This window comes from Haemorhous mexicanus, chromosome 13 (assembly GCF_027477595.1).
Source record: "Haemorhous mexicanus isolate bHaeMex1 chromosome 13, bHaeMex1.pri, whole genome shotgun sequence".
In the NCBI taxonomy this organism is placed as follows: Eukaryota; Metazoa; Chordata; class Aves; order Passeriformes; family Fringillidae; genus Haemorhous; species Haemorhous mexicanus.
Window position 1 is genome coordinate 5,843,345 of NC_082353.1, and position 27,330 is coordinate 5,870,674.

The 27,330-nt window shown below is 41.2% G+C and overlaps 2 protein-coding genes and 1 long non-coding RNA gene across 3 annotated transcripts; 1 reads left to right on the forward strand and 2 right to left on the reverse strand.

The window, feature by feature from the left end:
• Nucleotides 1–1,163: 1,163 nt before the first annotated feature.
• On the forward strand, nucleotides 1,164–5,307 carry RPS27L (ribosomal protein S27 like). The gene is made up of 4 exons (XM_059858110.1): nucleotides 1,164–1,314; nucleotides 1,587–1,695; nucleotides 3,922–4,032; nucleotides 5,103–5,307. Exons 1-4 carry the CDS (start codon nucleotides 1,309–1,311, stop codon nucleotides 5,129–5,131), a joined length of 255 nt encoding a protein of 84 aa, XP_059714093.1. The 5' UTR covers nucleotides 1,164–1,308; the 3' UTR covers nucleotides 5,132–5,307.
• An 855-nt stretch (nucleotides 5,308–6,162) lies between these two features.
• LACTB (lactamase beta) lies at nucleotides 6,163–16,349 on the reverse strand. The gene is made up of 6 exons (XM_059858080.1): nucleotides 16,089–16,349; nucleotides 14,406–14,472; nucleotides 12,526–12,716; nucleotides 11,839–12,184; nucleotides 11,309–11,474; nucleotides 6,163–9,081 (listed from the first exon to the last, which is right to left on the reverse strand). Exons 1-6 carry the CDS (start codon nucleotides 16,332–16,334, stop codon nucleotides 8,538–8,540), a joined length of 1,560 nt encoding a protein of 519 aa, XP_059714063.1. The 5' UTR covers nucleotides 16,335–16,349; the 3' UTR covers nucleotides 6,163–8,537.
• A 1,459-nt stretch (nucleotides 16,350–17,808) lies between these two features.
• On the reverse strand, nucleotides 17,809–21,870 carry LOC132333228 (uncharacterized). Its single transcript, XR_009488097.1, has 3 exons — nucleotides 21,414–21,870; nucleotides 20,644–20,757; nucleotides 17,809–18,893 (listed from the first exon to the last, which is right to left on the reverse strand). It is a non-coding gene; the product is annotated as an uncharacterized LOC132333228 (long non-coding RNA).
• Nucleotides 21,871–27,330: the final 5,460 nt, after the last annotated feature.

The following is a 27,330-nucleotide window of genomic DNA, read 5'->3' on the forward strand; positions in this document are numbered from 1 at the left end:
GGCTGGGACAGTGAGAAGAGGAAAACCAATATAATGGCTTGGAGCACTGCAACACATGGGGCTATTCTGGCAGAATAATGGAAGAGTTTGGGGTGGAAAGCATTTTGAAAGTTGTTATAGCACTGGAGAGACAAAGCCCAGCCTTGAGAATATTACCAGAATGATTTGCCTCTGTGAAATTACATCCTCACTTGTGCTCATGGCAAACTTTTCAAATAAGTTTTGCTAAGTGCATCACTTCCCTCTGGGAAAGGCAGTGGTGTCCTGACACATTCCGGTTGGACTTTTGGGAAGACTTCATATCAAGTGATTTTTGTAAGGTCTGTTGTGCCACCAGGAGGATTTCTATTGAACTACACCATTAAATGTTCCAGGATAAATACACGTGATTTTACAGATTACGTTTGTGATTACTGATTCACAGAAAAACCACTCAGCCTGTTACTTAAAAAAAAAAAAAAAATTAGGTGATTTTAATTTTTTTTTTAATTTCCAGCATCTGCAATATTTTTATGTCTCATAAATTCTCTAAATTGATTTAAGCACATGAACAAGAACAAACAGAAATTCTTCTGCCTTTTTCTTTTTGACTGGGGTGGGAAACTGCAAAAGAATATGTCCACGGGTACAACTTCATGGTATGTATGATTTATTAAAAAACAACAAACATTGGTTCAGTTCTGGGTTCCTCAAGAAAAGAAAGACAGGTAGAGGGTCCTGTAGAGGCCCATAAAGCTGATGAGGGGTCTGGAGCATCTCTCTTATGAGGAAATACAGTAAGAACTGGACCAGTTTAGACTAGAGAAGAGAAGACTGAGAGGGGATCTAATTAATAAATATAAATATCTTCAAGGCGAGCGCCAAGAGGATCGTGCCAGACTTTTTTCAGTGGTGCCCAGCAATGTGACGAGGAGAAATAGCCATAAACTAACCCACAAAAAGTTTCATCTCAGCATGAGGAAGAACTTATGTGTAGGGTGGCAGAGCACTGGAACAGCTGCCCAGGGAGATTGTGGAACCTCCCTCTCTGGAGACATTCCAAACCCGCCTGGATGATCTCCAGAGGTGCCTTCCAACCTAACAATTCCAAGATTCTGTGCCGTACAAGTGACGATTTAGTCAGCATCCAGCGTGAAGCCGGTGCAGTTCAAAAGGGCGTTCACAGCCCGAGAGGCCGGTGTCACGAATCGCAGTGTCGGAGGCACACGTGCGGCTGTTTTGCAGCCGTGCGGTCCCGCCCCCGGCGCTCGGCACAGGCGCGGCTGCGGCGGGGAGCGCGCACAGGGGCGGCCCGGCCCGGCGGCGGACATGCCTGTGAGTTGTTTGCGGTCCGCCGCACCGTGCCCGGTGCCGCTTGGCCCGGCCACCGCGGGACCTTGCGGGCCGGGGGGTGACGGAGCGGCCGCGGCTGTGCTCGGTCGCTGCGGCCGCTCGGGCTCCCCGCTGCTCCCGGGAGCCGCAAAGGCCCCGGCGGGCCCGGCCCCGGCCCTGGCGGGGCTCGGCTGCGGCCGCGCTCGGGGCAGCCCCGGGGCGCCGGCCCGGCTTCCGCGTAACGCGCGGTGCGCTTTTCCTCTTGCCCCACCCAGCTGGCCAAAGACCTCGTGCATCCCTCCTTAGAGGATGAGAAGAGGAAGCACAAAAAGAAACGTCTTGTGCAGAGCCCGAACTCCTACTTTATGGATGTAAAATGTCCAGGTAAATATTTAAAATGTTCATGCGTTATGGAAGGAACAGAAATAATTTTGCATACTGTTCATCTTAATATAACGGTTGATTATTATTTCCTATCTGAGTTTGGTTTATCTATTCTGTAGAGAAAAAGGTCTGTATATTGCTTTGGATTTTTTAACAATGAAAGTGTTTTCCATCTTTGGAAAAGTCGATGTAAACAATCAGACACTTCTTTTCTGGAGATTCTGGCATGAGTTCTTTAGTTGGGTTTTTTCCTTTATAAAACCCTTGCAAGTAGGGAAAAACCCAACCCTCCAGGTGTACATGTATAAAAAGTGAGGTTAACTGGATGCCTTAAAGTATCCATAGCACAAGTTTCAAACAAAAGCCAACATTGTTTTCGTCCGTTTGTAAGCTAGTTCTGGAAGAGCAACTGGAAAAGCTTTTGACAAGGATCTATGCAGGGATACTGCACGTATACATAAAAGTTAGACATACACCACTGCCTTTTTTGCATGTGCTGTTAAGAACTAAGCTGCCATCCAGCTCATATACAAGGGTTATAAGATGTTGTCTATGACCACTTTTCACAGATCTTCATTACTTTGGCTCTGAGACATCTGTATTATCAACTTCTCTTTTATAAACTAAACTGGGATTTTGCTGCACCATGACAGGAATGTTCTCTATATTCAGCACAGTTACATCCATATTGCCCAGTGTGGTAACTTCCTAGCAACTGCTGCAGCACAAGAAGATTCTAGCAGTAAGAAAACACTTACAATAGTGATCTTCCTGCCTTAGAACCAGGGAATTGTTGATGTACTCAGGTTTTCTGATCTTATTCTTTCTTAGTAACCTGGTTTTCTAAGAAGCCCTGAGCCATATTCCATCTGAAAGTGAGGTAAATTAATTTAAACAACTTGAAAGTAAACTGTGGTTGCTTTCAAACAAATACAGGGTTAAAGGCTGGGGTTTTTTGGTTTTTTTTTACACTTTGTTCAAACCAGTATACATGAATGCATACACTGTAATACAGTTATTGTCAGCATAGGCCCATAGGTCATGGGTTATCTTCATTCTTGTTGGGTTAATTTTTTTTTGTGTTTGAGGGCTATATAGAGCAATGCAGGAGAGCTTCAGTAATGATAGAATCCTATGCATTAAAAATAGCAGATGGCCTTATGTGTCCCTAGGTCAGTGGAATTGGAAGTTCCTACCTAGATACTCATATGGGTTGGGCTCATTTCTCTGCCAACCCACAAACAATAAAAACTCATCAACGTGGAAGTTCATCTTCAGAAGGGGAAAAACAAAATTTGCTGTGCTTAAATTTTAGCTGTTAGCAGTTTTTCACAAAGATTTGTACAGTTGCTCCTTGTGATTTAAACAGAGATCTGTTATTCTGTCTAATAGTACTTCTCCCTACCAAGCAGACCTTTTGTCACAGGACCCTGCTCACAACATATGTTCTGTCTTAGCTTTCTGATCCACACGTGCAATCTCTGCTCACCTTTACCTATTTGTCTTGTATATCCACATCCAGATTAACTCTTTTACAGTTTTCTCCCTCCAAAAATACCTCTTGGCTAATTAAAAATACTTCTCAGGGGAAAAAATTGGAAGAGCAGTGAAAATCCCATTTCTAAGCCATGTATGAGTCATCTCATTCTAAGTCATAAAATTTATAAGTTGTAGACAAAAGCATTACATAGGGAATTAGTGAAATTTTTCCGTGCAAGTCTTTCCATTTAAATATGATGTTAGTTTTATAGAATGCAACCAAGCCTTACATGTACCAATTATTAAACAGAAAGCAAACACAGATTGGAACTGCAGTGTTTATATTCCCAGCTTTCAGACTTTGTCAACAGCAGTGTTCTACTGTTACAAGTTAAATATTTCTCCAGCTCCATGGGTTCCTCTGCTCAGCAGAGGAGGCTAATCTGGAACTGCTGAACTTCTTTACAGGAGATGTGATAGGCAAATTAGGGCTTGTCAGCCAGCAGGGTCTGTTGATTTTCATATGGGAATCAAACCAGTTTCTGTTACCTAACTTGCTTTCCTATGCATGTAAGTAAAGGCAAGCACTTCAGAACACAACCATGGCTTGCTTAGTTTGGCTTGGTGTGTTGTGTAAGGAAATAAAGATGCATTTTGGACAAGTATTTAGAGTACCTGTTTCAATTACCAAATTAAAAAATGATGCTACAAATACCCAGTGGAAAATTTCATGATGTTGTTTTTCAGGATGCTACAAGATCACCACTGTCTTCAGCCATGCTCAGACAGTAGTTCTGTGTGTAGGGTGCTCAACTGTCCTGTGTCAGCCAACTGGGGGCAAAGCCAGGCTCACAGAAGGTAAGGGCAATGTTCCACAACCCAAATATGCCACTTACATAAATGCATTTTATAGCATGCAGATATTTTAGTTTGAATTTGGAAACTGCTACTGGAACGCTGATTTTGCAAATTGCTTAGAGTTGGCTAGTAGAAACATTGATAGTAGGCCCTGAATTGTGAATTTTTCTTCAGATTCTTTGTTTTTAAATGGCTGTACAGATCTGCCAGGGAGCTAAACACCTACATTGTTATCAAACACACTTCATTTTAGGTGACTTGTCATTCCCTTCAGCTTGTGTAGTGAATACTGCTGTTTAACTCTGAGCTGGGTTTAAAGTGTTAAAAAGCACCATCAAAGGAGTAAGGTACTTTTGCCAGGCTAAAGTAATTCTGTGCCACTGCTAGTCACTAATGGCTTGCCTGTTTGTTTTTAAACAGCCCTACTGTAAAGCAGTTCCCTGACTCAAAGAAAATTTGTTTCATGTAAATTACAAGGGAACAAATAACCACCAATAATGTATATACAGATACTGGTGTTATACCAGTTATTTTTGAGTGCAGCCCAATTCTGGGGTATGTGAAAAGCACTGGAAACACTTTAGGATTTAAAAAATGTAAAAATTAATCCAGATTTTATTAATTTCTTGTTTAAAGGGCAAAAGGTAAGCATGTATACAAATTACACGTAGCAGTGCTTATATAATGTGCTGCTACACAGAGGTGGTAAACATGAGGACAGAATACCTGAAGTGAGGCTGTTGAGCAGCTGAAATGGTAACAACACACAGCAGCTGTTTCAGTTTGGGGTTTGTATCACTAAGGGATGGAACAGTAGACTGAAATTTTAAAATGCATCTGGAAGAAAAGAAATAGTACACCTTAATCTTATTTTAAGATGATTTGCATGACAGCCATGTTGTTCAGGTTGAGCTAGAGAAGACTTGTAGTGCTAAATCTTCACCTCTTATGGTCCATGAAATTTAAATTTAATCCGTGAATTTTTCACCTTACATTGGATGGACAGTTTTTCAAGGCAGTCTAACAATTTAAGGGCTATTCATATCTCTACTCACGTGATTTCTTTGCAGGCTGTTCATTTAGAAGAAAGCAACACTGAACAGTTCAGCATGTGATTTTTGGATCTGTGTTCCTGAAAGCCTTACCAGTTTAAAAATGCCTGTTACAACAACAATGTAATTATGGTTGATTTTGTACAAATTACATGCTACTGCTGACTAATCTGCTGGAATCTCTTTTTCAATAAATGATCTGAAGTGCAAGTTCTTCCTGTAAGTTTGCAGACAACTGAGCTCTATTTTTATAAGTTTGTTTGAACAGTAAAAACTTTGGACTTCCTGCATCCTTCCCCTTGCTAATCATAAACTACAGCAGTGTAATGCATATGGTTACAGAAACTGCTTTAAAAACGCATTTTGTGTATTTTACTACTGCAGCTACCATAACTGCAAGGGTTGTAAAAGCTAGATAAGATTTAAAATGGCTCATTTGCTTTCAATGTTGCTGTAAGTCCCTTCCCACTCTTGGGTAATATGGTGACAAATAGAAATGAAAAGTTACTTGCCTCTGTTTAGCTGTTTCTCTGGAATGCATGGATTTTCCCTCCTGCTAATTTGATCTCAAGACTGTACTTGGTATTCTAAGCTGAGATGTCTATCCAAAATCAACCCAAAAGTAGTCCTTTGCAAAGCACTGAAAACCTGCAGCATAGAGAAGGCAACTGGCATCTAAGCAATTTTAAGTCATGGAGCTACACTAAGAGGTGTGAATGGTATCTAGGCACTAGCACAGCAAACCTGTGCATATTGTTAGTATTAAATACTGGCATTAAATAATTGCCTTCTTGCAGTAAGGAAAAGGGTTTAATTAGTTTTTGAAAGCCGTCTTTCTAATTGGCTGGTAAAAATGGTTTTGTTTTTAACCATGAGAAAATATTAAAACAAAATCTTACATATATCTTATTTTATTAAATAGTATCTCAAGTTATGTATCAACATCTCTTTACAAGTATCAAGTGTCTTAGTGAGCTAATTATTATTGGGATTTTCTAATTAGCTAGTATTCTTTTTATGACTTTGAAAACTTGTGTCTAGTCAATAAAATAAACCAAAAACCTGATAGTACAATTGGTTGCATTTGCAAGGTAAGTTTTATTTGTTATTTCAAACAGTGAACATGTAATTACCATATGCAGAAGGAGGTGTTTGATACAGAAACAGGTGTACCAATGGAATACACATGCCTTCTAGGAAAAGGTGGGGTTTATGTCAGTGCCACTCACAACAAAGGTTCACTCATAGGTGAGTTTATCATAAAAGCTTCTCTTAATTTACCAGACATAGTCTGGTTAGTTTCCCACCTACAATGTCAGCCCATCAAATGACTGGTTTTAGAACAAAGTAGCAATATTAATAGTGACCTGAATACATATGCTAAGGCCAGATTGATTCCTAGTCTCTCGTATCTCTGCCTTCTCTTCCCTAAAAGATAAAAACTCATGATTAATTTAATACCAAAGCAGAGACTGTCAGGGACTCGTTTTGTTCCCGGTGCTAGAAGATTAAATGATTGGATACTCTTGAGAAAAAGACAATATATTAAAAATTAACAAAAAAGTGAAATTTTGGTGAGTGGGGCCAGAAACCCCAAGCAAACCATTTTTAAGGTACAATAATGATTGTAATTATGAAGAATATACTAAACTAGTCTTATTAGCTCCAAGTAAAAATGTAGGTAAAACACTGACCCCTCAAAATACTAAATTTCCTGGTTTCTTGGTCTTGGGTAATAAATATTACCATAGGCATAGTGGGAACAGAGATGGCAGCATGCTGTATCATCACAGGGCAGGTAACAACTGCCTAGGAGGATAAAACTAAAAGCATTAGTTTGGAAAAGAGGCAGGTAGGGCTATCTTCTGCTAGCTGCTAACCAAGACATCTTGCTCCTTAAATTCAGAGCAACAGAGCTGCTAAGCAGTGCAGGAAAGGAAGTATTGAAGCCTTTCCTAAAAGATAATTCTGTTTTGTCTCAGCCTGGAAGTACTGTCTAAGTAACTGCAGGGGAAGTGAGGTGGGGGTGAATCTTTGAGATGACAGAAATCTTCCGTGCCATTGTGAAGTACAGAAAATGGACACTTCAGATGCTACTTTATTCCCATTGTAAAACTGAGGATTAGAAAATCTCACACCTGTAGTCCTGCATCTAGCTCTGAGCCCCTCACTTCAGGAAAGACATTGAGGAGCTGGAGCATGTCCAGAGAAAGAAAGAATGTCCACTGCCTTTCTCTGGGGGAAGGGTCTGGAGCACAAGTCTGATAAGAAGCTGAAGGAGCCTGGAGAAAAGGGGTGACCTTATCAATCTCTACAACTCCCTGACAGGAGGCTGGGTCCAGGGGGGGTTTGGCCTCTTATCACAGGGAACAAGTGAAAGGACAAGAGGACATGGCCTCAAGCTGCACCAGCTGAGGTTCAGGTTGGACAGCAGGAAGAATTTCTTCACAGAAAGGGTGATGAGGTGCCCAAGGAGGTGGTGGAGTCCCCACCCTTGGATGCAGCACTTTGAGCTGTGCTTCAGCTGCCATAGCTGTGTTTGGTTGGTGAGACTTCTCCTCCTGGCTTTGAGAATGGGCTTTGAGCTGTGTTGAACTATTTGAGTTCCTAATTCCTGTTTACAAGGGAGTATCTAGGCTACAGAATACAGTGCCATTTCTACCAAGTGTGTATCACTCAGAAACAATGGGACAGTTTGACAGCTTGCCACATTGTGCTATTTGGGTGGATTTGACTCTGGAAATAATACTTTTATTGCACAGTAAACTAATTCTACACATTCTCTGTGTCCAATAAGAATGGATGAGAGAATATCTAAAAAACAAAAAGAATTTTACTTACATTGCTTCAGATTCATTCTTTTCTAGTTCTTAATCCACAGCTCTGATACAAACCTGCTTCTGGTATAAATCTGCATTCTGGAGGTAGCTTCAAGGTTTGGGTTTTGTTGGTTTTTTTAAGCAAGTAAGGGAAGTGGCATGTGAAAACAAAAAGCAATGGTGACACAATTTTTCTTTATAAAGTAATACTGAATTGTTTTGGCAGACTGGAACTGTGAGAATAACAAGCAACATATTTGTGTGCTAAAATCAAGATGTGAATTTTTTCAAAAGTTTAACATTCAAGGTAGAGAATTTGTACTTAGTGAAAAAAAAAAAGGCTATTTTTTTATCTTGGTCAAGTGTTTCACTAGCTGGTAAAAATAACCTGCTAATATAATGATCATTTACACAGGTACTACAGAAAGTCACCTTTGACTGTTACATTCTCATTTTCTGTAAGTAAGGAACTTCCCTGAGAGATGAATTCCAGTTAAGTCATAAGTTTAGCACCATTAGCAGAGGTTAATTAAGTGAATTATTTATGCTTTTTCTTCCCATATTCTTAGTGAACTTGAAGTCCCATTACAGCCTTTGTTTTTCAGGACAGTGAGTTCAGTCCCACAGATCTCTTTCAGCCCACACATTGTGCCTGTTTTTCTCTATCGAACTCCCTGGCGATCTTTAAGGCGGTGCTGTTGAGTGGAACCGATTGCATGTTACAGATAATTGTGACAACGACCCCTCTCGGGGGTGTCACTGGCCAAGGACCCACAGCTTCAGGGTCCAGCTCTTCAGGCAGGATGAGGAGGACACTGCTGGCCCCCACAGCACCCCCAGTGTGAGATGCATAGTGTCTCTGCTGTCTGCAGCAGCCACACTGTTGGTTTTTCTCTACCACAGCCCAAGCCATGGCATATTTACCATCCCTGTCCCATGACACCTCTGTTTTTGGCACTGGAGTCCACATCATTGCGACTGTGCTCGGCTTGAGGTACCCTGGAAGAAGTTTGCCATTCTTGTTTTTAAATTGTCCAGCTTGATAACTGTACAACAAGGCATTTCCAAATTTCAGGAGGTCACCTACTGATGACAGGAAGCCACCACCAGCCCACTTGTAAGAGTTGTCCACATATGGTGCATTTACCAGCCGTCCCTTTTTGTTGTAAATGTAACACCTGAAATGCAAGAAAATTCATTTGTGCTTCTCATATAATATGCACAATGATTTTAGCTGCCCAACCTTAAAGGAGCAAGCTGAGCCTGTATTAGCTTGTTCTCGTGAACATTTAGAGTGTTTTTAAAACACATTTTTAAAATATATTTATTGCAGAAAAATCAACAAGTAATTCAGACAGAAAAACAAAAATTAAGGTGACTTCTTAGGTTAGAAGCTTAACTTCAATAAAAGTACTAATTCTTCTGCTTAATCTTAAGATATACTAAGAATAAAGACAATGTACAAATAAGAGATGTGACAGAGATAAATAGATCAGCCAACACAGATTTTTTTCTTAAAACTAGAAATGAAGTGTTTAAAAGAACAAGGAATCCTACAACTGAGGCTTAGGTGACTGCTCTCAGAGAGGAGTTTCCCTTTATGGCTGATTTCCCCCCACTGCCCAATTATGGTTGCTGTACTCTAGAACAAAGCAAGGAGCATTAAAGTCTTGCATAACATAAAATGTAGAAACTGCCAACCAGAGCTGCAGAATGAACCATCAGGAACAGTACAACAGAAGTGCAGAACAAATTGTGCTTTTGAATGAAACAGTCCAATCATGACTTGATTAATTTCATACATCATATGAAAAGGACTTGTTGAATAAATATATAACCCAAGGAATTTCAACCTTTGGTCTTTTGACCAAATAAGGTCCATGGAGAGTTATGAAAAGGAAGAGCCCTGCCTAGATTTCACTTGTATTGAAAAGCTTTCTAGCAAACTTCTGAATAACTTTATAACACTGGAAGTCAGAGGTTGAAACAAAGGAAGAATGATGAAGGTCCAGGATGCAAGACTACCATCAACTGTGACAGTGATTTAGTATCCTGTTGTCCCCATAATGAGTTTTTTGATCACCAAAAAACCCTGTTACAAAGATATTGACTTATACCTCTAAAAGATCTAGAACATGGATTTTTTAGCATTCTCCTGTTAGATAAATATAGTATAAACAAACCATTAAACAAACCTCAACATGTCAATACCTTTTATTTTGAGGCATCAAGCTCCAATTTGTGGAAGTAAACCCATCAGCATCTCAGTTTTGCTTAATGGTAAGTACCTATAAAAAGACTCCCAGAAGAGCATCTCCCCCAATTCTTTGATCCCTCCCATATTTCAGTTTATAAAAGGATTAACATACACATGTTCTAAAAAACCCTGACTGTACAAGGTTGATAATTTATGAGAACATCACTATCATCTAGATAAGCCTCCGATCACACAGCCAGAGAGCCTCTGAAATTTTACAAGCAAACTAAACACTAGCACAAAGCATCTTAGAAAAGAGCAGTAAAGCTGTGCACACACACTTTCAATACACACTTGTACACTTAGTATAAACCTTGGCTTCAATATGTTCATCATTCTTTGAGAGCATTTTAGGAGCCAAACCTTTTAAAAGTCGGAGTCTCATTTTCTTGAGACTGTTACTAAAACCTGCTTTGTCATTCACCAGAATTCTTGTCCCACACCAAAACTTAACAGGGGAGTCAATAATCAATTTCTGAGCCCAGACAGGAAATTCAATAAAATAAGACAAGAAACCCTGGCCTGATCCACTATATCGGAATGGATTATCCAGTTACAAAATTTCTCTCAGCTTATTGTTTTGTTTTTGTAGGAGTGGGGTGGGTGGGGGGGGGTGATGGTGGTTTTTTTTTCCCTATGTTAAATTAATTTTAAAAATCAATTGATGTTAAATAGAAATTTAATTCTGGCCAACATTCATACTGAAATTTGATTTATGAAATCCTTGTGTTGCTGTGAGACTGTTACAATTCCATGGAACCCTTTAAATGCCAGTATATTAAGCAAACTAAGTTAATTAAATATTCCAACATAATTTCCTAGTTACTCCTCATTTAATTTGCATTTATGTACTTACTTGTACCCAAGGTAAATGCAGACTTTGAAGTCACCCCTATTACTCCCCTCACCTCCCATATTCACACTTAGAACAAGAAATATTTATTTCTTATTCTGTAATTTTACATGCTAATTACAGAACCTGTACCATGGCACTGGAACCAGCTACATGAGTAATGTTGAGGTAACATAGAACACTTCATTTAATTGTCTGGGAAAAGAAAAATCACACATTCTTAATTCAGCTGTCGTAATTAAAATAGAAAGGGCAACAGTTGTTGTGGAAAAATAAGAGTTCCACCCCTGTTTACCTTGCTCTGTTATATATCATTGCTTCATTGTCATCTAGGACAGTTGACAGCATATCCAAGTCACGAAACATTTTCAGCATATAATCTGTAAATTTTTGTCCTGAAGCTCTCTCCACAACAGCACTTAAGAGAGTAAAGCCATATGTTGAGTACAAGAACTGACTACCTTGAAGAAACACAGTGAGAAAGGGAAAAAAACCCGGGTTAATTGCATGATACTTAAATGGAATCATATGTGCAAATAAAACTATATATAGCAATTAATAATCAACCATTGTTGATCCTAGGCCTAGGAAATTCTGTACTGCAGCAGACACACATCCTGCTAAGAGAAGAGCACTGAAATCTTCCAGAGATCTCTGTGTACACTCAGGTTTCATGCCAAGGTGTCAATGCTGACATTTAACATCCTTTCCAGGAGATTTACCACATCAAGTCTAACAAGGATGTCTGGATTTGGAAAGCTGACACAAGCCATAGAATTACTGCTTAAAAGATGCATATTTTCATCTACATAATTAGAAACTCACCTGGTTTAAAGAATAAGGGATCATTTTTAAATATCTTCAGTGACTCAATCACACTTTCAAATTTTTCCTTCAAATAATACTCTTCCTGTTCAAACTCCTTGTCGTTCCTGCCAGGCTTTGAATTTCGGCTCTTTGTCTCACTATCATGTTCTTTCTTCTGTTTGACACAACCAGTGTTTTCAGTCCCTTTACCTTCTTTTGCTTTTTCTTCTTTATCCTGGTGGGATTTTGTTAGCTTAAGTGCTCTGTTTGCCTTTTCCTTTTCTTCTTTTACTTTTGTAATATCTTTTTCATAGTGACGAATCCCACTCAAGTGTGAAACTAACTGTCTTGTGGTAATAGTGACCTAGGTGGATAGGATAATGTGAGCTCTCTTCATTAAAAGACAAAAAAATAAATCACTGAAAAAGTAACATTCACCATGACGAAGAACAGACAAAGGAGCAAAACATTTTAAATATCACATATTAAACATAGTATTTAAAAAAAAAGTGTATATATGGACACACACTTGATATCAAAGTGAAGATCCAAATATGCTTTTCTGAACAGGAAACATCTGTACTTGTCTAAATGATTTTGAGTGTTTTATAGGAATAGGTCCAGATCAGGTACCTGTACACAGAGAGCTATGTAGTGACAGGAACAAAAATTTTAAAAAACTCTTACCAATAAACAATTACATACCTTTTCACCCTCATAGACCTTTTCTGGAAATTCAGGGACATATTTCTGCACTGGAGCATCTAAATCCAGTTTCCCCTCTTCCCACAGTTTGGCAACAGCCATCATTGTGAGACACTTGCTGATGCTGGCAATGCGCATGACGGTCTCTGGCTTGCACACCACACGGTTCTCCACGTCAGCATAGCCCAAACCTGCCAGAAATAAAAACACTCTGCTAAGTCCTTTGCCCAGACACATGCTGAATTAATTACATGCAATGAATTAGATTTACTGGCTCTTTAAACAATTTTTTCTGCAGGTAAACTGGGATACAAAGCATTGGACTGTGCCAGCCCCTGCTTCAGTTCAGTCAATAACATTTTACTGTAGTAGCAGCAGTTAATCAGAGCCCATGGGATTAGACCATGGCATCTCAAATTGCTGATTAAGACTACAACAAACATAATAATAAATGAGATTAAAGATTAGGCCAAAATTTACACTCCTGATGTTAAATTTTCAGCATAAAAAAACCCAAAGAGACCAAAATCTAGACTGTAAAATAACTGACCAACAGTCATAAACACTCATTTTACTGTTGTGAACTAATGGCTGAGGCATTATTGTATCAATACAGAAACTGAGAGAGGAAATCACTCACAAATTCCTGCCAATTACCTAAGCTGCAAGGTTTCACAGAACCCAGGTGTTACTATGTTTCAATATCACTCAGCATGACTTCCATTAAAATACAGCTTAACAGTTTCTGTAACACTGTTTTCCTATGTAACCAACCCACAAGTCTGGTAGCAGGAACTGGAATCAATAAGGCATTTTCAAGCTGCCAAACCAGTCTTCAGTTTGAGAGAGGTTTGAAGAAAGTGCAAATGATGTTGCAGCATAAAAGCAAAAAAAATGCAGCAATGACATATTTGCAGTTTGCAGTGCAAGAAAGGCCTGCAAGCAACACGCCTCTGTCTGTACAAAACTGTAGTCTAACAATGAACAGCTCAGGGGAAAACCCCAAACCTTGACAAAGTACAAGAAATAAAACAGATGACATGTCATTTGCCCAAGACCCTTTCTCTTATATAGTTGCTACTCAAGTGCCTGCTGCTTGTTAATGCAGATGATGTTCCCCCAGTGAAAACACCTCCCAAACCTCACACCATTCCCATCAGCAAGAAAACAGCTTCAGTACTGTGGTCACAGGATACGTACAACTCACACCTGTCCCTACTTTGCCCGCCATGGAGAAGGGAGGAGGAGACCCAAACAACCCAGAACTGAGTGTTTTGAAACTCATGAAAATGTTTCTGAGAACAGATACACATTCTGATGGGTTTTTTTAAACATCAAATGTCTACATGATACGAGAAGTACTAACACACTCTACTTACACCCTGTCTTACCAGAAAAGACAGCTGCAATTTCTGAAAGGACAACACCTGTTAAATCCCAGTACCTTCCCAGTAAAGCCACATCTCAGCCCACAAACAGGAGATAGATCACCAGATGTGAGCCCTTATTCCTTTGACCACTAAGGAAGTTCCTGTGGAGAGAACAGTTTTTTCCTCCTACATACAGTGTTACCAGACCACTGTACAGCTCTATGCCCAGAGTACATTCAAAGGTTAATCTGAAAAATTAATGGAAGAAAGGTTCTCCAATCTAACTGTTGAGACATACTAGCATATTCTGGAAGTTAACAAATTATTAATTCCTGGAAATGACTGAAGTTTACCAAGGAAAGTGTCATTTGATACTCCCTAAGCACCCATTTCTGGCTACTGTCCAGAGATGGGACATCAAGTAGACAAAATCCCAGCCTCATTAGCTTGTCTAAATTGTTCATTTTTTAAATGTTCATCAGTGCACAACTACTGCTCCCACATACTAACCTTCTGACCAGACTTCCTTTCCATCTACAGAAACTCCAACTAATATACCAGGGATTCCTGCTTCATCCTGCAAAAAACAAAATGGACAGAAGTCATTTAGAAGGATATTTAAATTAAAAAATGTTATGAACAAAAAAGTTACCGTTTTTTTTTTAAGAGAAGGGGCTGCAGAGGAGTTTTCAGTTGAGCTAGGAATTGATCGCTGGCCAAGAGTTCTTTGTTAGTGAAATGTTGGAATCACTCCTTGAGTATCCTGAAGTACCGCCGTTTAACTCTCTATTGTGGAGAATTCTTGTTTTTCAGAACCACCCTAGCCTGTTGCCAGGAGGATGACAACCTCCCCTCGGACGGTGGGGAGAGGGAGAAATTTGCATCTCAGGAGACATGCAAATTTATCTCAAACCCAAACTGCACTGGGACGGGACCTTCACCAAATCCTGGAAAATACCCCAAAAAAGACGAGCCAAAGCAGAATTGAGAAGTCAGGGTGGTGTCTGGACATCAAGGCCGTGGTCCGGAGCCGGCAGAGATGCTTGAAAACCTCGGTCACTCCTCGCCCCAACTAAAATGATGCCAGTCGAACCCAGGACCCCCTGGACTGATAACCCAAACTGAGACACCTGGGTATACCCCCACTGCCCTTACAAGGATAGGACTCCCGGCTCTGGCCCCTAGGGGACAGAGCTGTAAATCCTCCTCTTCTGAGTCACTGCTGGGATCGGCGGCGGAACTCTGCAGATCTGCCAAAACCCCATTTTGAGCTGATCATTTTAATAAAGGCATTAAAAAGAGGAAATTTTCCTGCCCAGTTTGATTCAATAAACACCTTCTCCTAAGCCCTTAAACTGAAAAAGCTATAAAATACCTACAAATAAACTGGAGTATTATTGTCAAATTATAGCTGTAATTTTGTTGTGTACCAGTTTGGTTGAACTGGTACAAACTACTTTTGCAAATCTGACATTTTAACTCAGCTATTGGGAAAAACATATCTAACAAGAATAGTAATGTAATATTTTTGCTAAAATAATTCAATTAAATTATTGAACGGAACATGCAAGAGAAGCAAAAACGACAGTCAATATACAACCGACAAACTGCATCACCTACTGGCAGGCAAGGTTTCAAAAAAGCTTCAGCCGGATTTTCGAAGTACGTACAAGGTGCTTTGTAAACGGAATCACAGAATATCCCGAGTCGAAAGGGACCCACAAGGATCTTAGAGGCCACCTCCTGGCGCTGCACAGGAGAGCTCCAACAATCCCACGCAGTGCCTGAGAGCGTGGTTCAAACACCCCTGGAGCTCTGTCAGGCTTGCGAGCCGTGACCACTTACCTGGAGAGCCTGTTCACTGCCTGACCACCCTCGAAGTAAAAAACTTTTCCTGATATCCACCTAAACTTCTCCTGACATAATTTCCTGGTATTCCCTAGTCACAGAAACACAGAGATCAGTGCCTGCCCCGGCGCTTCCCCTCACGATGAAGCTCTAGCCCGCAGTGAGGTCTCCCCTCCAGGCTGAACCAAGCGCCCTCGGACGGCTCTTGCCTCTCTTCCCACAGCCTTTAAGGCCCCCCCTCGTTCTCAGACACCCCATTCTGTGCCACACTTCCGTACCCCCCTGTATCGAGCTGGCCTAAGTTGCGCCAGCCCCGACAGCCTCCAGCGGTCCCCCCCTCAGCACCTTGATCCTCCGCACCAGGTCCCTGCTCCTCTCCACGGCCGCGCCGAAGCCCCGCGGCGACGGCGGCTTCTCCTCCCGCCCGCTCTCAGACTCGCCTCCCGCCGGCGCCGCCCGGACCCCCAGCGCCAGCCCCAGCGCCAGCCCCCAGCCCCAGGGCCGCGCCCCGGCCCCGCCGCCCCCTCTGCGGGCCGCGGGGAGCCGCCCGGGAGACGCCGCCCGCCGCAGGGCCCGCGCCAGGCCCGCCATGGCCGGGGCGGACGTGGCACCGCCGGGCCACAGGCGCCGCCTCGCCTGGCCGAGCCCCGAGCGCATCGAGCGCCGCCGCCTCACGGAGCGGCGCGGCCGCGGCGCGGGACGGGCTCCGGCGGGACCGGCTCCGGCACGGCCTGCGGCGTCTCGCCCGCCTTCATTCACCGCGGGCTGCAAACGGGACACACGGGCCGCTTCCCCGGGCTCGGCACGACTGGCCGGCCACCGAGAGAAACGGAACCGCAGGAACGATGAGGTTGGAAAAGACCTCTGAGACCAGCGAGCCCAGCCCGGGACCGAACACCTCCTTATAAACTGGACCGCGGCACCAAGTGCAGCGTCCAGCCTTTCCTTGAACACCTCCAGGGTCGGTGACTCCCATCACCTTCCTGGTCAGCCCATTCCAATTTCACTCTTTCAGTCAAAAAATTCTTCCTAGTGCCCATCCTAACTCTGTCACCCTGGCATAGTTTAAAACTGTGTCCTCTCATCCTATCATTTGTGGTGTGGAAGTAAAGTCCGACCCCCAACTGGCTACACCTTCTGGGTGTTGGGAGTTCCAGAGGACAATAAGGTCTCCTCTGAATCTCCTTTTCTCCAGGCTAAACACCCCCAGCTCCCTCATCTCATCAGACTTGTGCTCCAGATCTTTCCCCATCTCCACTGTCCTTCTTTGGACCCACTGCACACCTCTGTCTTCTTGTCTTGAAGGGCACAGAACTGGACACAGCACTTGAGAGGTGGCCCCACCAGTGCCAAGTACAGGGACTTAGAGCCGGTTCCTTTAGTTAACCACCAAAAGCCACCAGCTGTGCCCACAGGTGTATTTGGCAAAAGGAGCCAAATCCCTTTGAATCTTCCCCAAAGACTTACATGAAAATAAAGGTTTCTGAAGCAGGCTCAGCACCACCCACTCTTGCCCCGATGGAGGTGAGGTTGTAACTCCTACCAGCACCAATGTGGCTCTGACAAAATAACCTGGTATTAACCAACACTTTCATTGCTCTAAGAAAAAGGTAGAGAAGGTGAAGAATACTTCAAGCCACAAAATACTTTCTTAATTCTGCACTCCCCAGCAAATGTTTGCAGAATCAAATTTAAAAAGCCTGCTGCTAAACATATGCCAGGCAGAAGTACAGCAAGCTAGGCTAACACCCAGATAAAACCTCGTAATTGCAAGATGACCATATTTGAACTAGGTTTGTCAGGAATTACTTACAGTAGCTGAATCTTCCAGCACCAGCTGTAGTGTCAGGTTTCAGCCTAGAAATTGCGGGGGGCACAGCTGGCAGATGGAGAGTTCCAGAAGGACAGACTCCCCACTTCTGCTTACAAGCGTGGCTCCCTTCTTTGAGATGCTAACCTAGGGATTTCAATCTTCTTCATGTCTGATGACCTCCAAAATGGCAGGATTTGGCAGAAAGTCAGGCTAAATAGCTTTCATGTGGGAAGGCAAATGCAGACCAGCTGCTACCCTTTCCACTGCAGGCATTTATTGCTAATTAGTGTTTTCTCAATAAAACTCCATTGCTTATCACAGTACAACTTCATACCCAGCTGGTACAAGATGATGTATTTACTTTCTTGTCACTCATTTCCACGGTGTTAAACTATCTCTGGAAGCATTTTGCAGCAGGATTCTCTGCATTCCTACATTAACCTGCTCAGCATGAACACTCTCTGACATCACACTTTTGAATGGGCCAGAAACAGAGCTTGCCATTTTTCTCTGATTGCCTTAATGAAGAGCTTTGTGCTAAGTCCAGTGGCACAACCTGGCCTATTGTTATTTGGTTTATTTTCCTCTAAACTGCTGGGTTTGCTAACTTTGAATTGAGGTTGCTTTGAGTATTTTCTACTCTTTTTCTACTGATAGCAATAGAAAATAAGGACAGCAAGCACTAGGCTGATCCAATTCTAATTTAACAAAAAAGACAATGTTTTTATTCCATTATTGTCCATCAGTGACTCAGAAGTACAGGCACAGAGTCTCAGCTGTAATCCATCTTCTTTATGTAACATAACCAGAAAAGTCAATCTGGAGACCCCTCTGGCATGGTGGAAAAATCTCCACATGGTTGGTTCAGTACTAAACCAGCTGATTTTCCTCCTGCTCTTCTATACTTGCTGGATTTGTGCTGAGATATGCCTTATTGAGATGAAAAGGAATGGTGTGAGACAATGTGTCTCTAGCAAGGCAGGGCTGTGCTCACTCTCCTCCACCTGGGCCCAGCTCTGAAGTCTCACCATCAAGGATCCCTCAAGGTTTTAGAGCCTCTAAGACAAACACCAAATGCTCAATAATACAAGATCTTCAAACAAAGTTGTCTTGCTCCTCAGTTGTATGCCACAGCATTCACTGGCTTTTTCATAACATTGTGATGATGTGAGCTGGGGAACCACAGGAAGGTGGGCAGCAGCTCTTGTGCTGTTCTGCAGTGCTGTAGCCCACCAGCAAAAGGTACAGCTCACTCTGCTGCTCATGGTCACCAGTTCGTGGAAACATCACACCTTTGCAAATTGTGAGGCCTCATGGACATTTCCTAAAACATAACTCTTGGGGCAAAAAAAGAAATCAGGAATTGTGAAAACAATGTCATGACTTCTATCAGTCCTCCTGCATTTCTGCAAATCTTTTGTAGATTCTGATGTCTCAGCAATAATAACAGATGTTTTTATGGCTGTTCCTGATATTGGCGCCCTGGAAAATGCTAAGATAAACTCTGAAATATTAAGCCTTGTGTTTTACCTGCGGAAGTAGTATAATTGCTAGCTGAAATGATTGTTTAGTGATTAAAATAATTATTGTATAATCATAAGAAGAACAATGAGAAACTGTGTGTTCCTAGTCTAAGGTGGCCATGCTTGGCTGAAATCTATGTATACTATAGAACAATGTAAGTTCAATAATTACCATGAAAGTTATGTAACGATAGAATATAAAAGCATATCCATCCCAAACCTATGTCAGAGTCAGATTTGGGTCTTTACCCCTGACACCCAGAGCTCTTCAATAAAAGCACCTGCATAGAATCATTTCTCGTGATTATGTGTTCCTGAACGCTAACATTCCTGCTTGTAGGTCTGGACTTTGATCACATTATTTTTTCCTATGATGATCTCATTTGCTTTTCTAGTTCACTGACAAACTCTGCAATGACACGCCCCTAAATGGAACCCTTCCATTGAAAAAAATGGGTAATGTTTTTAACAAACAACATGTGGGGTTTGAAAGATAGAAAACAAGTGATTAGTATCAGTATTCCCCTGATAAAGGGCTGGGCAGACCTGAAAACATGAGCCCATCTCTGCTCTTTCCTATTATTAAATACCATTTGTAACTGCCACAGACTCAGACTGAAATTTGTAGGATGAATGTGTAGGAAAATGAAATTCTTCTTTAAAAATTAAGAATGTAGTAGTGTAAGGAAGCTCCTTTGTTTTCTTTTTTGGATTTACTGTGAAACAATAAAATGGTCCATTAGTCCAATGGATTCCCATTATTCCAACTGGATTTCAATAATTAAAGACTAACTTCAATGAAGATTTCTGGATCTAAAAGTGCTGAATCTAATGGAATATAATTAACAGAGAAGAGTTAAAGTTGTCAAAAAGGACTGTAATTTATATTTGTACTAGATAAAATAAAGAAAAATAGGAAAACAGCCATTAAAAATACTATCTGTGTATACATAGATATATGGAAAATTCATGTTGATGGAAAATCCAAAGAGTGAAGGGATAACAATTACCTTGATCAAACCTGATGATTCTACTCTCAGCACAGGAAGGAAATAAAAGACCCAAATTATTTCTGAATTAGAAAAGAAGATAAATAAAGATAATAGTAGATGTAGAGAGAAATCAAGCTGTGCTTTCTCTCCCTTTTCAGAAGTAATTTCATTTATTTGAGAACCAAGAGACAGAACTTTTATTTCCCTCTGGCTTAAAGCATTTGCACAGTAGATGGCAGTAAAAACCCTCACCCATGTAACCAGTTGCTAGCAAAGGGAGTGGTTCCAGTGCTGTGGGAGCTTCCTTGGTTGTCCCAGAGTTACTGATCCCGGTTATTACAGTCTCCTCACCCTCATACATTTTTTTGTTTGGTCTTGGTCAGTATAGCAGTGCTCAGAGTATTATTATTTGTCAAGTAAGGTAAGAGCTGCCTGATCTCGGTGTATGTAGCACTGCAGTGACAGAGCTGCACTGCCAATCTGCACCTGTAACATTCTGTGCTAGGACGGTAGAGCCAGCCATAAACCCAGCCATGATCTCCCTAAAGGTACAGAAATAAGGGCATACTCACAGCTCCAGTTTAACATTTAAATCTTCTCCAAGTTGTTTGGGTTGGTTTGGGTCTTTTCCATAAGGTCAGCTGAGAAACATTGGTCAGGAACAAATCTTTAAGCATGTAAGATACCTTACAAGAGAACCAAGGGAAAGAGGAGGATTAAAAGCACTGGGTCTTCAAACAGTGAGATCAACACGTTTTTTATCAGCTCTGCTTAATTTACTTCATTTTCCTGTGTACTCAAGATGTAGCATCTGGGCATTATATACTTTCAATCAAATAGAATATGAAAGTTTTATGGTGCCACACTGTTACTGCCTTAGTTTCAGAAGCTGCATGCAGTCTGACACAGTTCCTAAAAAAACAGGATGGGAGTTTGGAAAATATTTAGCATGTTAAAAAAAGGAATGCTGAAAAGACCATGCTGTGGTTACAGATCAGCCAAAGGGCACATACACTTATTTTTCTACTTTGCAAAAACATTGGTTTCAAAATTCCAGTTTTGTAGTGGTGATTTTCTCATAGTTTTAATTCGGGTCTACTTGAAACTTTTTTGGACCCAGAGGAAAAATAATTTTCACCATCTGAAAGTATGTAGTGAAGGAACATTTGTGAAACACATCAGTGTAAAAAAAGAGAAAAGCACCACACATACACTCTCCCTCCAATGAAAACATGCAGATTTTTAAAAATGTTTTTCCTGAAGTTATTCTCCAGGTAACAATCCCTTCTCATAGAAAACAGCAGAGAGCACTGAACAATTTTGTGCCCAAGAATGTACTCACATTTATCATTAGAATTCAGTTGCTGTGTGTAATCTTTTTACTCTCTCCAGCTTTTCTCCCACTTACTGGGCAGGGGTAGAAGACATCATGGAAAATGGTGGTGAGCATCACCACCCAGAGTGCCAGAAGCACCACTCAACATCAGAGAGTTTCACTTTCCAGTTGTATCTTTTCAGACTGAAACATGTTGTTTCAAAACAAAGAGCCATGGAAGGTATAAAACACTTGAAAGATTAAACATATTAACAAGGTATTGTGAGGCTCATATGCCCAAAGACAGAATTACATGTGCAGGCACTTGGGAAAGCTTTCTGGCTTGCTCTAGAAAGAGCTCCTCACAACTGGATGGTAACTACTTCTCTTTCCACCCTTTCTACCCAAAATGCAAAGCTTAATGAAATGAACATGCCCCACAGTCTGAGAGTCAAAAATGTGCCTGTGAGGACTCTGACAGTCTGACACTTACTGGTGAGAGAAGTGGGCCAGGCAACTGCATTCAGCCATCCTGAAGTGCCAGCACCAAGTGCCACCTCCCCAGCAGGTGCCTACAAGTCAGGAAGAAAGGCAACAGGCACATTTGCTTGGACAGATACAGCAGCAGGAGGAAAAACGTGGTGCCAGATTTTCTGTGTGAATCTTCAGGCATACCCTGTCTGAAGAGTACAGTCCTGATTTGCATTTACTGTACTTATCTGTTCTTCTAGATAGAAGACTCTGGATTCTGCTCAGTACCTTGTCTAGCAGTTTTTCCAAGCCATTCAACATTATTTGAAGCCCCAGCATGTATTTTTACTGATATCTACTGCCACAAGCAAAAAGTTCTCTGTAGTTGATGCCAAATACTCACCCAGCTATAAGTGCAGGCTGGTTGCCAGCCCATTTCCCACACCTTTACTGCTCTGACCACCCATTCTCATGTGCTTTCACCTACCTGTGCTGCAACTACACCTTCATTTTGCTTTGCAGACATGTTCTGTGCCACTAAAATTGCTCTTCGTGGGAAAGGAGTACAGATAGCTTGAGAAACTGCACAGGCTAGTAAAAAACAGGAAAAGGACTCTTATCAAATTAGTAACGTCTCGGGTATTTGGGTGGAGGCATTTGGCACTGGGCTTGCATATTCTTATGGGACTGAGTCCATGAATACTACAAACTCCATTCCTTTGCTTCATATTTTTCTTCCCAAACTTAGATATATTTCAAAAGAGCCCCTCTAAAGATGTCTAATTACCATATGCTACACAAATTGCTAAGCAGGCATTTTATTTTATTCCATTTCCATACAGGATAAATCAAGTTAATGACATTTGCACAGGTTTATACTGCAATAGGATATTTGCAAAAACTAAAATAGGTATTTCTTTTGCACCTTTGCAAGCAGGGCTATGGGAAACAACTAAGAAAATTTAAAAAACTTTGACGCTGAGGGAAGACAACTGCTTGGGATGAGTGACTTCCCTAATATGCCCAAAGTGTAAGACAGTTCATCTCTCTTGTGACTTGGAGTAACTCATCAACTCCTTGAATTGGAAATACTGTCATTTATTTATTTTACCTTGAACACAACCAGGACCATTTCCTTGTTTTAGTTGCTACTTGTACTTTCTGGTGTATAGCAATGTCCATCACACACTTAAAGTTATGCCTCAGCGTGATTAACATTACTCAGTAGAACAATTTTACTACCTGCACACTCATCTCAGTGTCTGCCACTCAGCTTGGGTTCTTTTCATCCTTTCATCACCAATAAATGCAACCTGCAGTGTGAAGACAAGCAAGATAAGGACACATCCATCAGAGGAGAATCAAGCTCAAGGCTTGCCGGTGCTGGAGGGGAGGCTGTGCTCTACTTAGTGGATGACGACATTTTTTCCAAGTGCTGTAATGAAAGCTAACAAGTTCCTACTCGACTTAGTGCCTGGCAAATTTAACCAACAGGTGTGAGTAAAAAGCATTTTTTTTTTTTTGGTGGGCTGTTGTGTTCTTGTAAATTCTCAACTAGGAAAATAAAATAGAACCAAAGCTAAATCCCCATGTTGTCTGAGAAATACATGTATAACTGATAAGTGACGTGCCTGATGTTAGAGAGCAATGTCTTCATTATTGATTCACAGGCAAAACAGACTTGGGCAAAAGAGGAACTGAGAAAACAGATATTACAGCTTTCTGGGTTTAAAGTAGTTTGAAAAGGGATTTCTGCCATCTCACACCTATAATACAGTATGCAGATGTCCTACTCAGATTAAAAAAAAAACCTGCTCAGTATCTCTGAACACCAGCTTTTTCTTTAGAACTTGAAATATAACATTGCACTGCTCACCATGGGCAGCTGTTTGGTTTTTAAACCTGTATACCAAGTGTCACAGCAGCTAAAGATCCAGCAGCTTTGACACAAGAGAGAACTTTCCACTGTGCAATGGCTATTAAAGCTCAGTTCTGCAACACTGAGACTTTGCTCTAATGGAACTGTTTGTTTGACTAAGGCTTAGTCAAACAGGGAGGCCTCAGCTGTGTGTGCTCCATATGTGTGTTATGGCCAAAGTTGTATATGAACCTGGGTGGTTTGATAAAATGATCTTTAAAACAACTGAACTGAAATGGCACAAATCCCTACACAATCTGCACTCAATTTAAACTTGGATTTTATCATTTTTCTTTAATTAAATCCAAACTGTTAATAGCTTGTGATTCACAAATATAATGGATCTAGAGCAAACCCTTCCTACAGTCCTTTTGCCAGCTGTAGTGTTCCTACTGCTGGCAGCACAAAAACTGAAGGAGATGCAGAGGGAGGAAGCAATAACTTAATTGCTCAAAATGACAGTAATGTCTGAATCTCCTGCACACAGACTCATAAGCTCATGTGCTTTTCATTCCAATTTATGACAGTAAGTCTCAGCACTGAGCACCTCCCATTGACTAACAGCCAGTTTGGGTCGATAGTTGAGCTGTCTCTTGTATCCACAATCCTTCCCAGCAGTTGTTAATTTCCTGGAAATGCCTTGCTCTCAGATATAGTAGCATGTGAATGTAATGAAAGCACACACACACATGTGTTGCATGTTTGCTACCTGCTGACAAGCAGCAAAAGATGGTGGGTTACCTTTTTTTTTTTCTTTTTTGAAGTGTTGTAATTTCCTGGTTAAGATAATTGATAATGACGTCCTAGCATAGAGAAATTTTACCCAGATTCTGCCTGTGTGGCAAGAACCACTGAAAGGATTTTTACAGAAAAAGTTCCTGCATACTTTAAACCCAGACAAGGTTGACAAAGAATTCCTGTTACCTAGACCTTAGCAAACATCTTTCCCTGTGGCAAAGGAATGTGGTGGCTGCACAGACATGTGGAGGCTGCAGGAGCAGGACAAAACATAACACAGCAGCACTTAGAGGGGAGGATTCATCCCTCTGTAAGATCATCTTTGTGTTCTCTACACCCTCCCCACTGGCCTTTAGCCCCCATATGCAATTCCATCATCTTGTTTCCCTTCCTATGTTCTCACCTAATTCATGTTCCAGATTTTTTTTTTTTTTTCCTGGACAGCCTGCAGAAATTACATCACCCTTTTATCCTATTTCAAGGTCTACATGTGTACAATAAAAAATAAGGAAGTAGCACAGCAATCCAGATTAAGTAGAAAGAAGTCTGGCAGGCTCTTCCTTGCTGGCTGCAAAAAAACCATAATCCTGAAAGCAGAAGAAAGATTCTGAAGCATTTTCCCAGGCTATTTCTCCAAGTAATATTCTTGTCAAGAAAAACATAATAAATTATCCATTGGGCCTGCAAAGAAATGCTCAATTTTTAAACTGGAAACTCACACAGATCTCCATGTTAATATCAATACCAATGTGTCCCAAGTTAAAACAACTTACCAGAGCTTTGTAGTTGATCCACCCTGATTATTCTTTCACAAAATGTACTGTAGGAACACCAGACCTGCATAATTTTTTCCTCAGTGGCACAGCCAACTATCATTAGGTGCAGCACTTTGCAGGTTTTAGCCAAGGAAACACTGTTTGCCATGAGCTCTGGCTGTGACAGACCACATGGATTCTTGACATTTCTTTTTGTGTCTCAGGGAAAAGAATGAAAACTACCTCAAAGAAAGGAGCAATCCCAAGAAGCAGATCATAGTCAGGCCCTGGAAAAGAAGGCATTCAAAATATTTTGCTGGATCATGGCCTCAAACATGTATCAACCCTTTATACCCATGATCCATATAATCTTGCTGTGAAGAATAGAGAAATGTTCTCACAACCCTGCATGTCAGTGTGTATGACATGTAGTTTTGGCAGCTGCAGCTGGCTCTGCAGGACTTGGGGATTTTGTGTGTCTTTGCTCTACTTTTTTAATGAAAAAGAAGCTGTTTAAGCTTTATCCAGCTATTCCTCAAACCAGCAAAGATACAGGAAGAAGCCAGTGCTGTGGTGTCCTTAAGGTCCACAATACTCAAATCCAAAATACTACAGAATGTGCTTTTATTTTGGTGCATTAGGAGTCAGGAAATAACAAATGGAAAGGAGTGATGGGGTTTTATGTGTCTGTAAGACTTCTATCTGCTTCTGTTTCCCATTGTTTCCATCTGGACTATCTGCACTGCTCACTAAGCTGCTGGCATTGAGGGGCATCCTGCATTTATGTAATTCTCAGCTGCAGATTATGAATTGGCAAGGCTCTGACTCACAGAAAACTAGATGGGTTTGCAGCTGAAGCCAAGAAGATGATGCAAACTTGTACAGATTCTCTGTAGCTTGGAAAGAACACAACATACACTGAAGACAGTAAGTTATACAGATTCCCTCTATTAAAAGAGCTATTCATGTATGCATTTTCAAAAAATCCTCCATGAAGATAAAAGGCATTATCCTTGGTTCCTCCACTTTGGCCTTTTTGCTGCAATTCCCACTTCATCTTTCACTGATGTTCCTGTTTTATTATTAAAAGAAGCCCACCCAGAGGAACACCTGAAGGAAAAAGTACTCTCTTTTTCTATGTGCTGTCATGTAGAGTATTTCCTTCCCCAATTTTAAAATTTAATTGGCTAATCACTTTTTCTGTCACTAAAGAACATTCCAGCAGTCAGTGACAGCCCAGTGTAATAGATATTCCTGTGATATTCACAGTATAGTGAGGTTTGACAACTCAGATTTTGAGTTGTTTTGAGCATTTAATACACATAATACTTACAGATCCAGAGCTGAGAGGCAGTGCTCTACAGGTGCAGTCTACTGCTCCAGCCTTGCTTCCTAATCAAAGTTCCTGTTCTTTCTTATCTCTCACCCATTCAGTAACTCTGGATTGAACTGATTGACCACACAAAACTCTAAAAGATAAAATACATTTCTGCAAGTTTTGTGAACATAAGGAACCATTAAGATAGAACATGCCTCTGAGGGCCATGAGGGAAGGAAAGCACACCCTGCAGCAGGCCTTGTACATTATTTGGTATCAGAGATATCCCAAGAGGGAGCAGGAGACAACAAAAATGTCTCCATAGCTGGAAAAATAATTAATTCCAAGTTTACAGCCAACCATGAGATAGGAATCTGCAAGAAGGCAGGTTTTGTCAGTTCTGGTGCTCTCAAAACTACTCATTTCATTGAGAGAAGTCAGCTCAAAAACCAAACCAGACAATTACAGAGCATGGCTGCACAATTAAGATATATTTCAGACTGCCAAATACATTTTTGCATTAAAAGAAAGGGTGAGTAACTCTCCAAACCAGGACATACATCTTGAAGAATGCTGAATGATGCAGGGTTCTGTGAGTTAACAGTTTTTTAGTTAAAACAGCAAAGTAGCTGCAAATTTGCTAGAATGGGGTTAAATCAAGGCTCAGCTTGTTTTTACAAGCCACTGCTTTGCAGCTTCACTGTGTTTTGTCTGAATAGACACTCCATGAGGGGGAGCAGCTTA

Bases quoted from the DNA above. Each gene is read 5' to 3' on its own strand.
- RPS27L (XM_059858110.1), top strand. The intron at 1,696-3,921 runs GTAAATATTTAA...GTTGTTTTTCAG, and splicing joins TATGGATGTAAAATGTCCAG to GATGCTACAAGATCACCACT. The intron at 4,033-5,102 runs GTAAGGGCAATG...ATTTCTTTGCAG, and splicing joins CAAAGCCAGGCTCACAGAAG to GCTGTTCATTTAGAAGAAAG.
- LACTB (XM_059858080.1), bottom strand. From the start codon at position 16,334: ATGGCGGGCCTGGCGCGGGCCCTGCGGCGGGCGGCGTCTCCCGGGCGG. The intron at 12,717-14,405 runs GTTAGTATGTGG...TATTTCTGGCAG, and splicing joins AAAGGAAGTCTGGTCAGAAG to GTTTGGGCTATGCTGACGTG. The intron at 11,475-11,838 runs GTGAGTTTCTAA...TGTTTCTTCAAG, and splicing joins TCCCTTATTCTTTAAACCAG to GTAGTCAGTTCTTGTACTCA.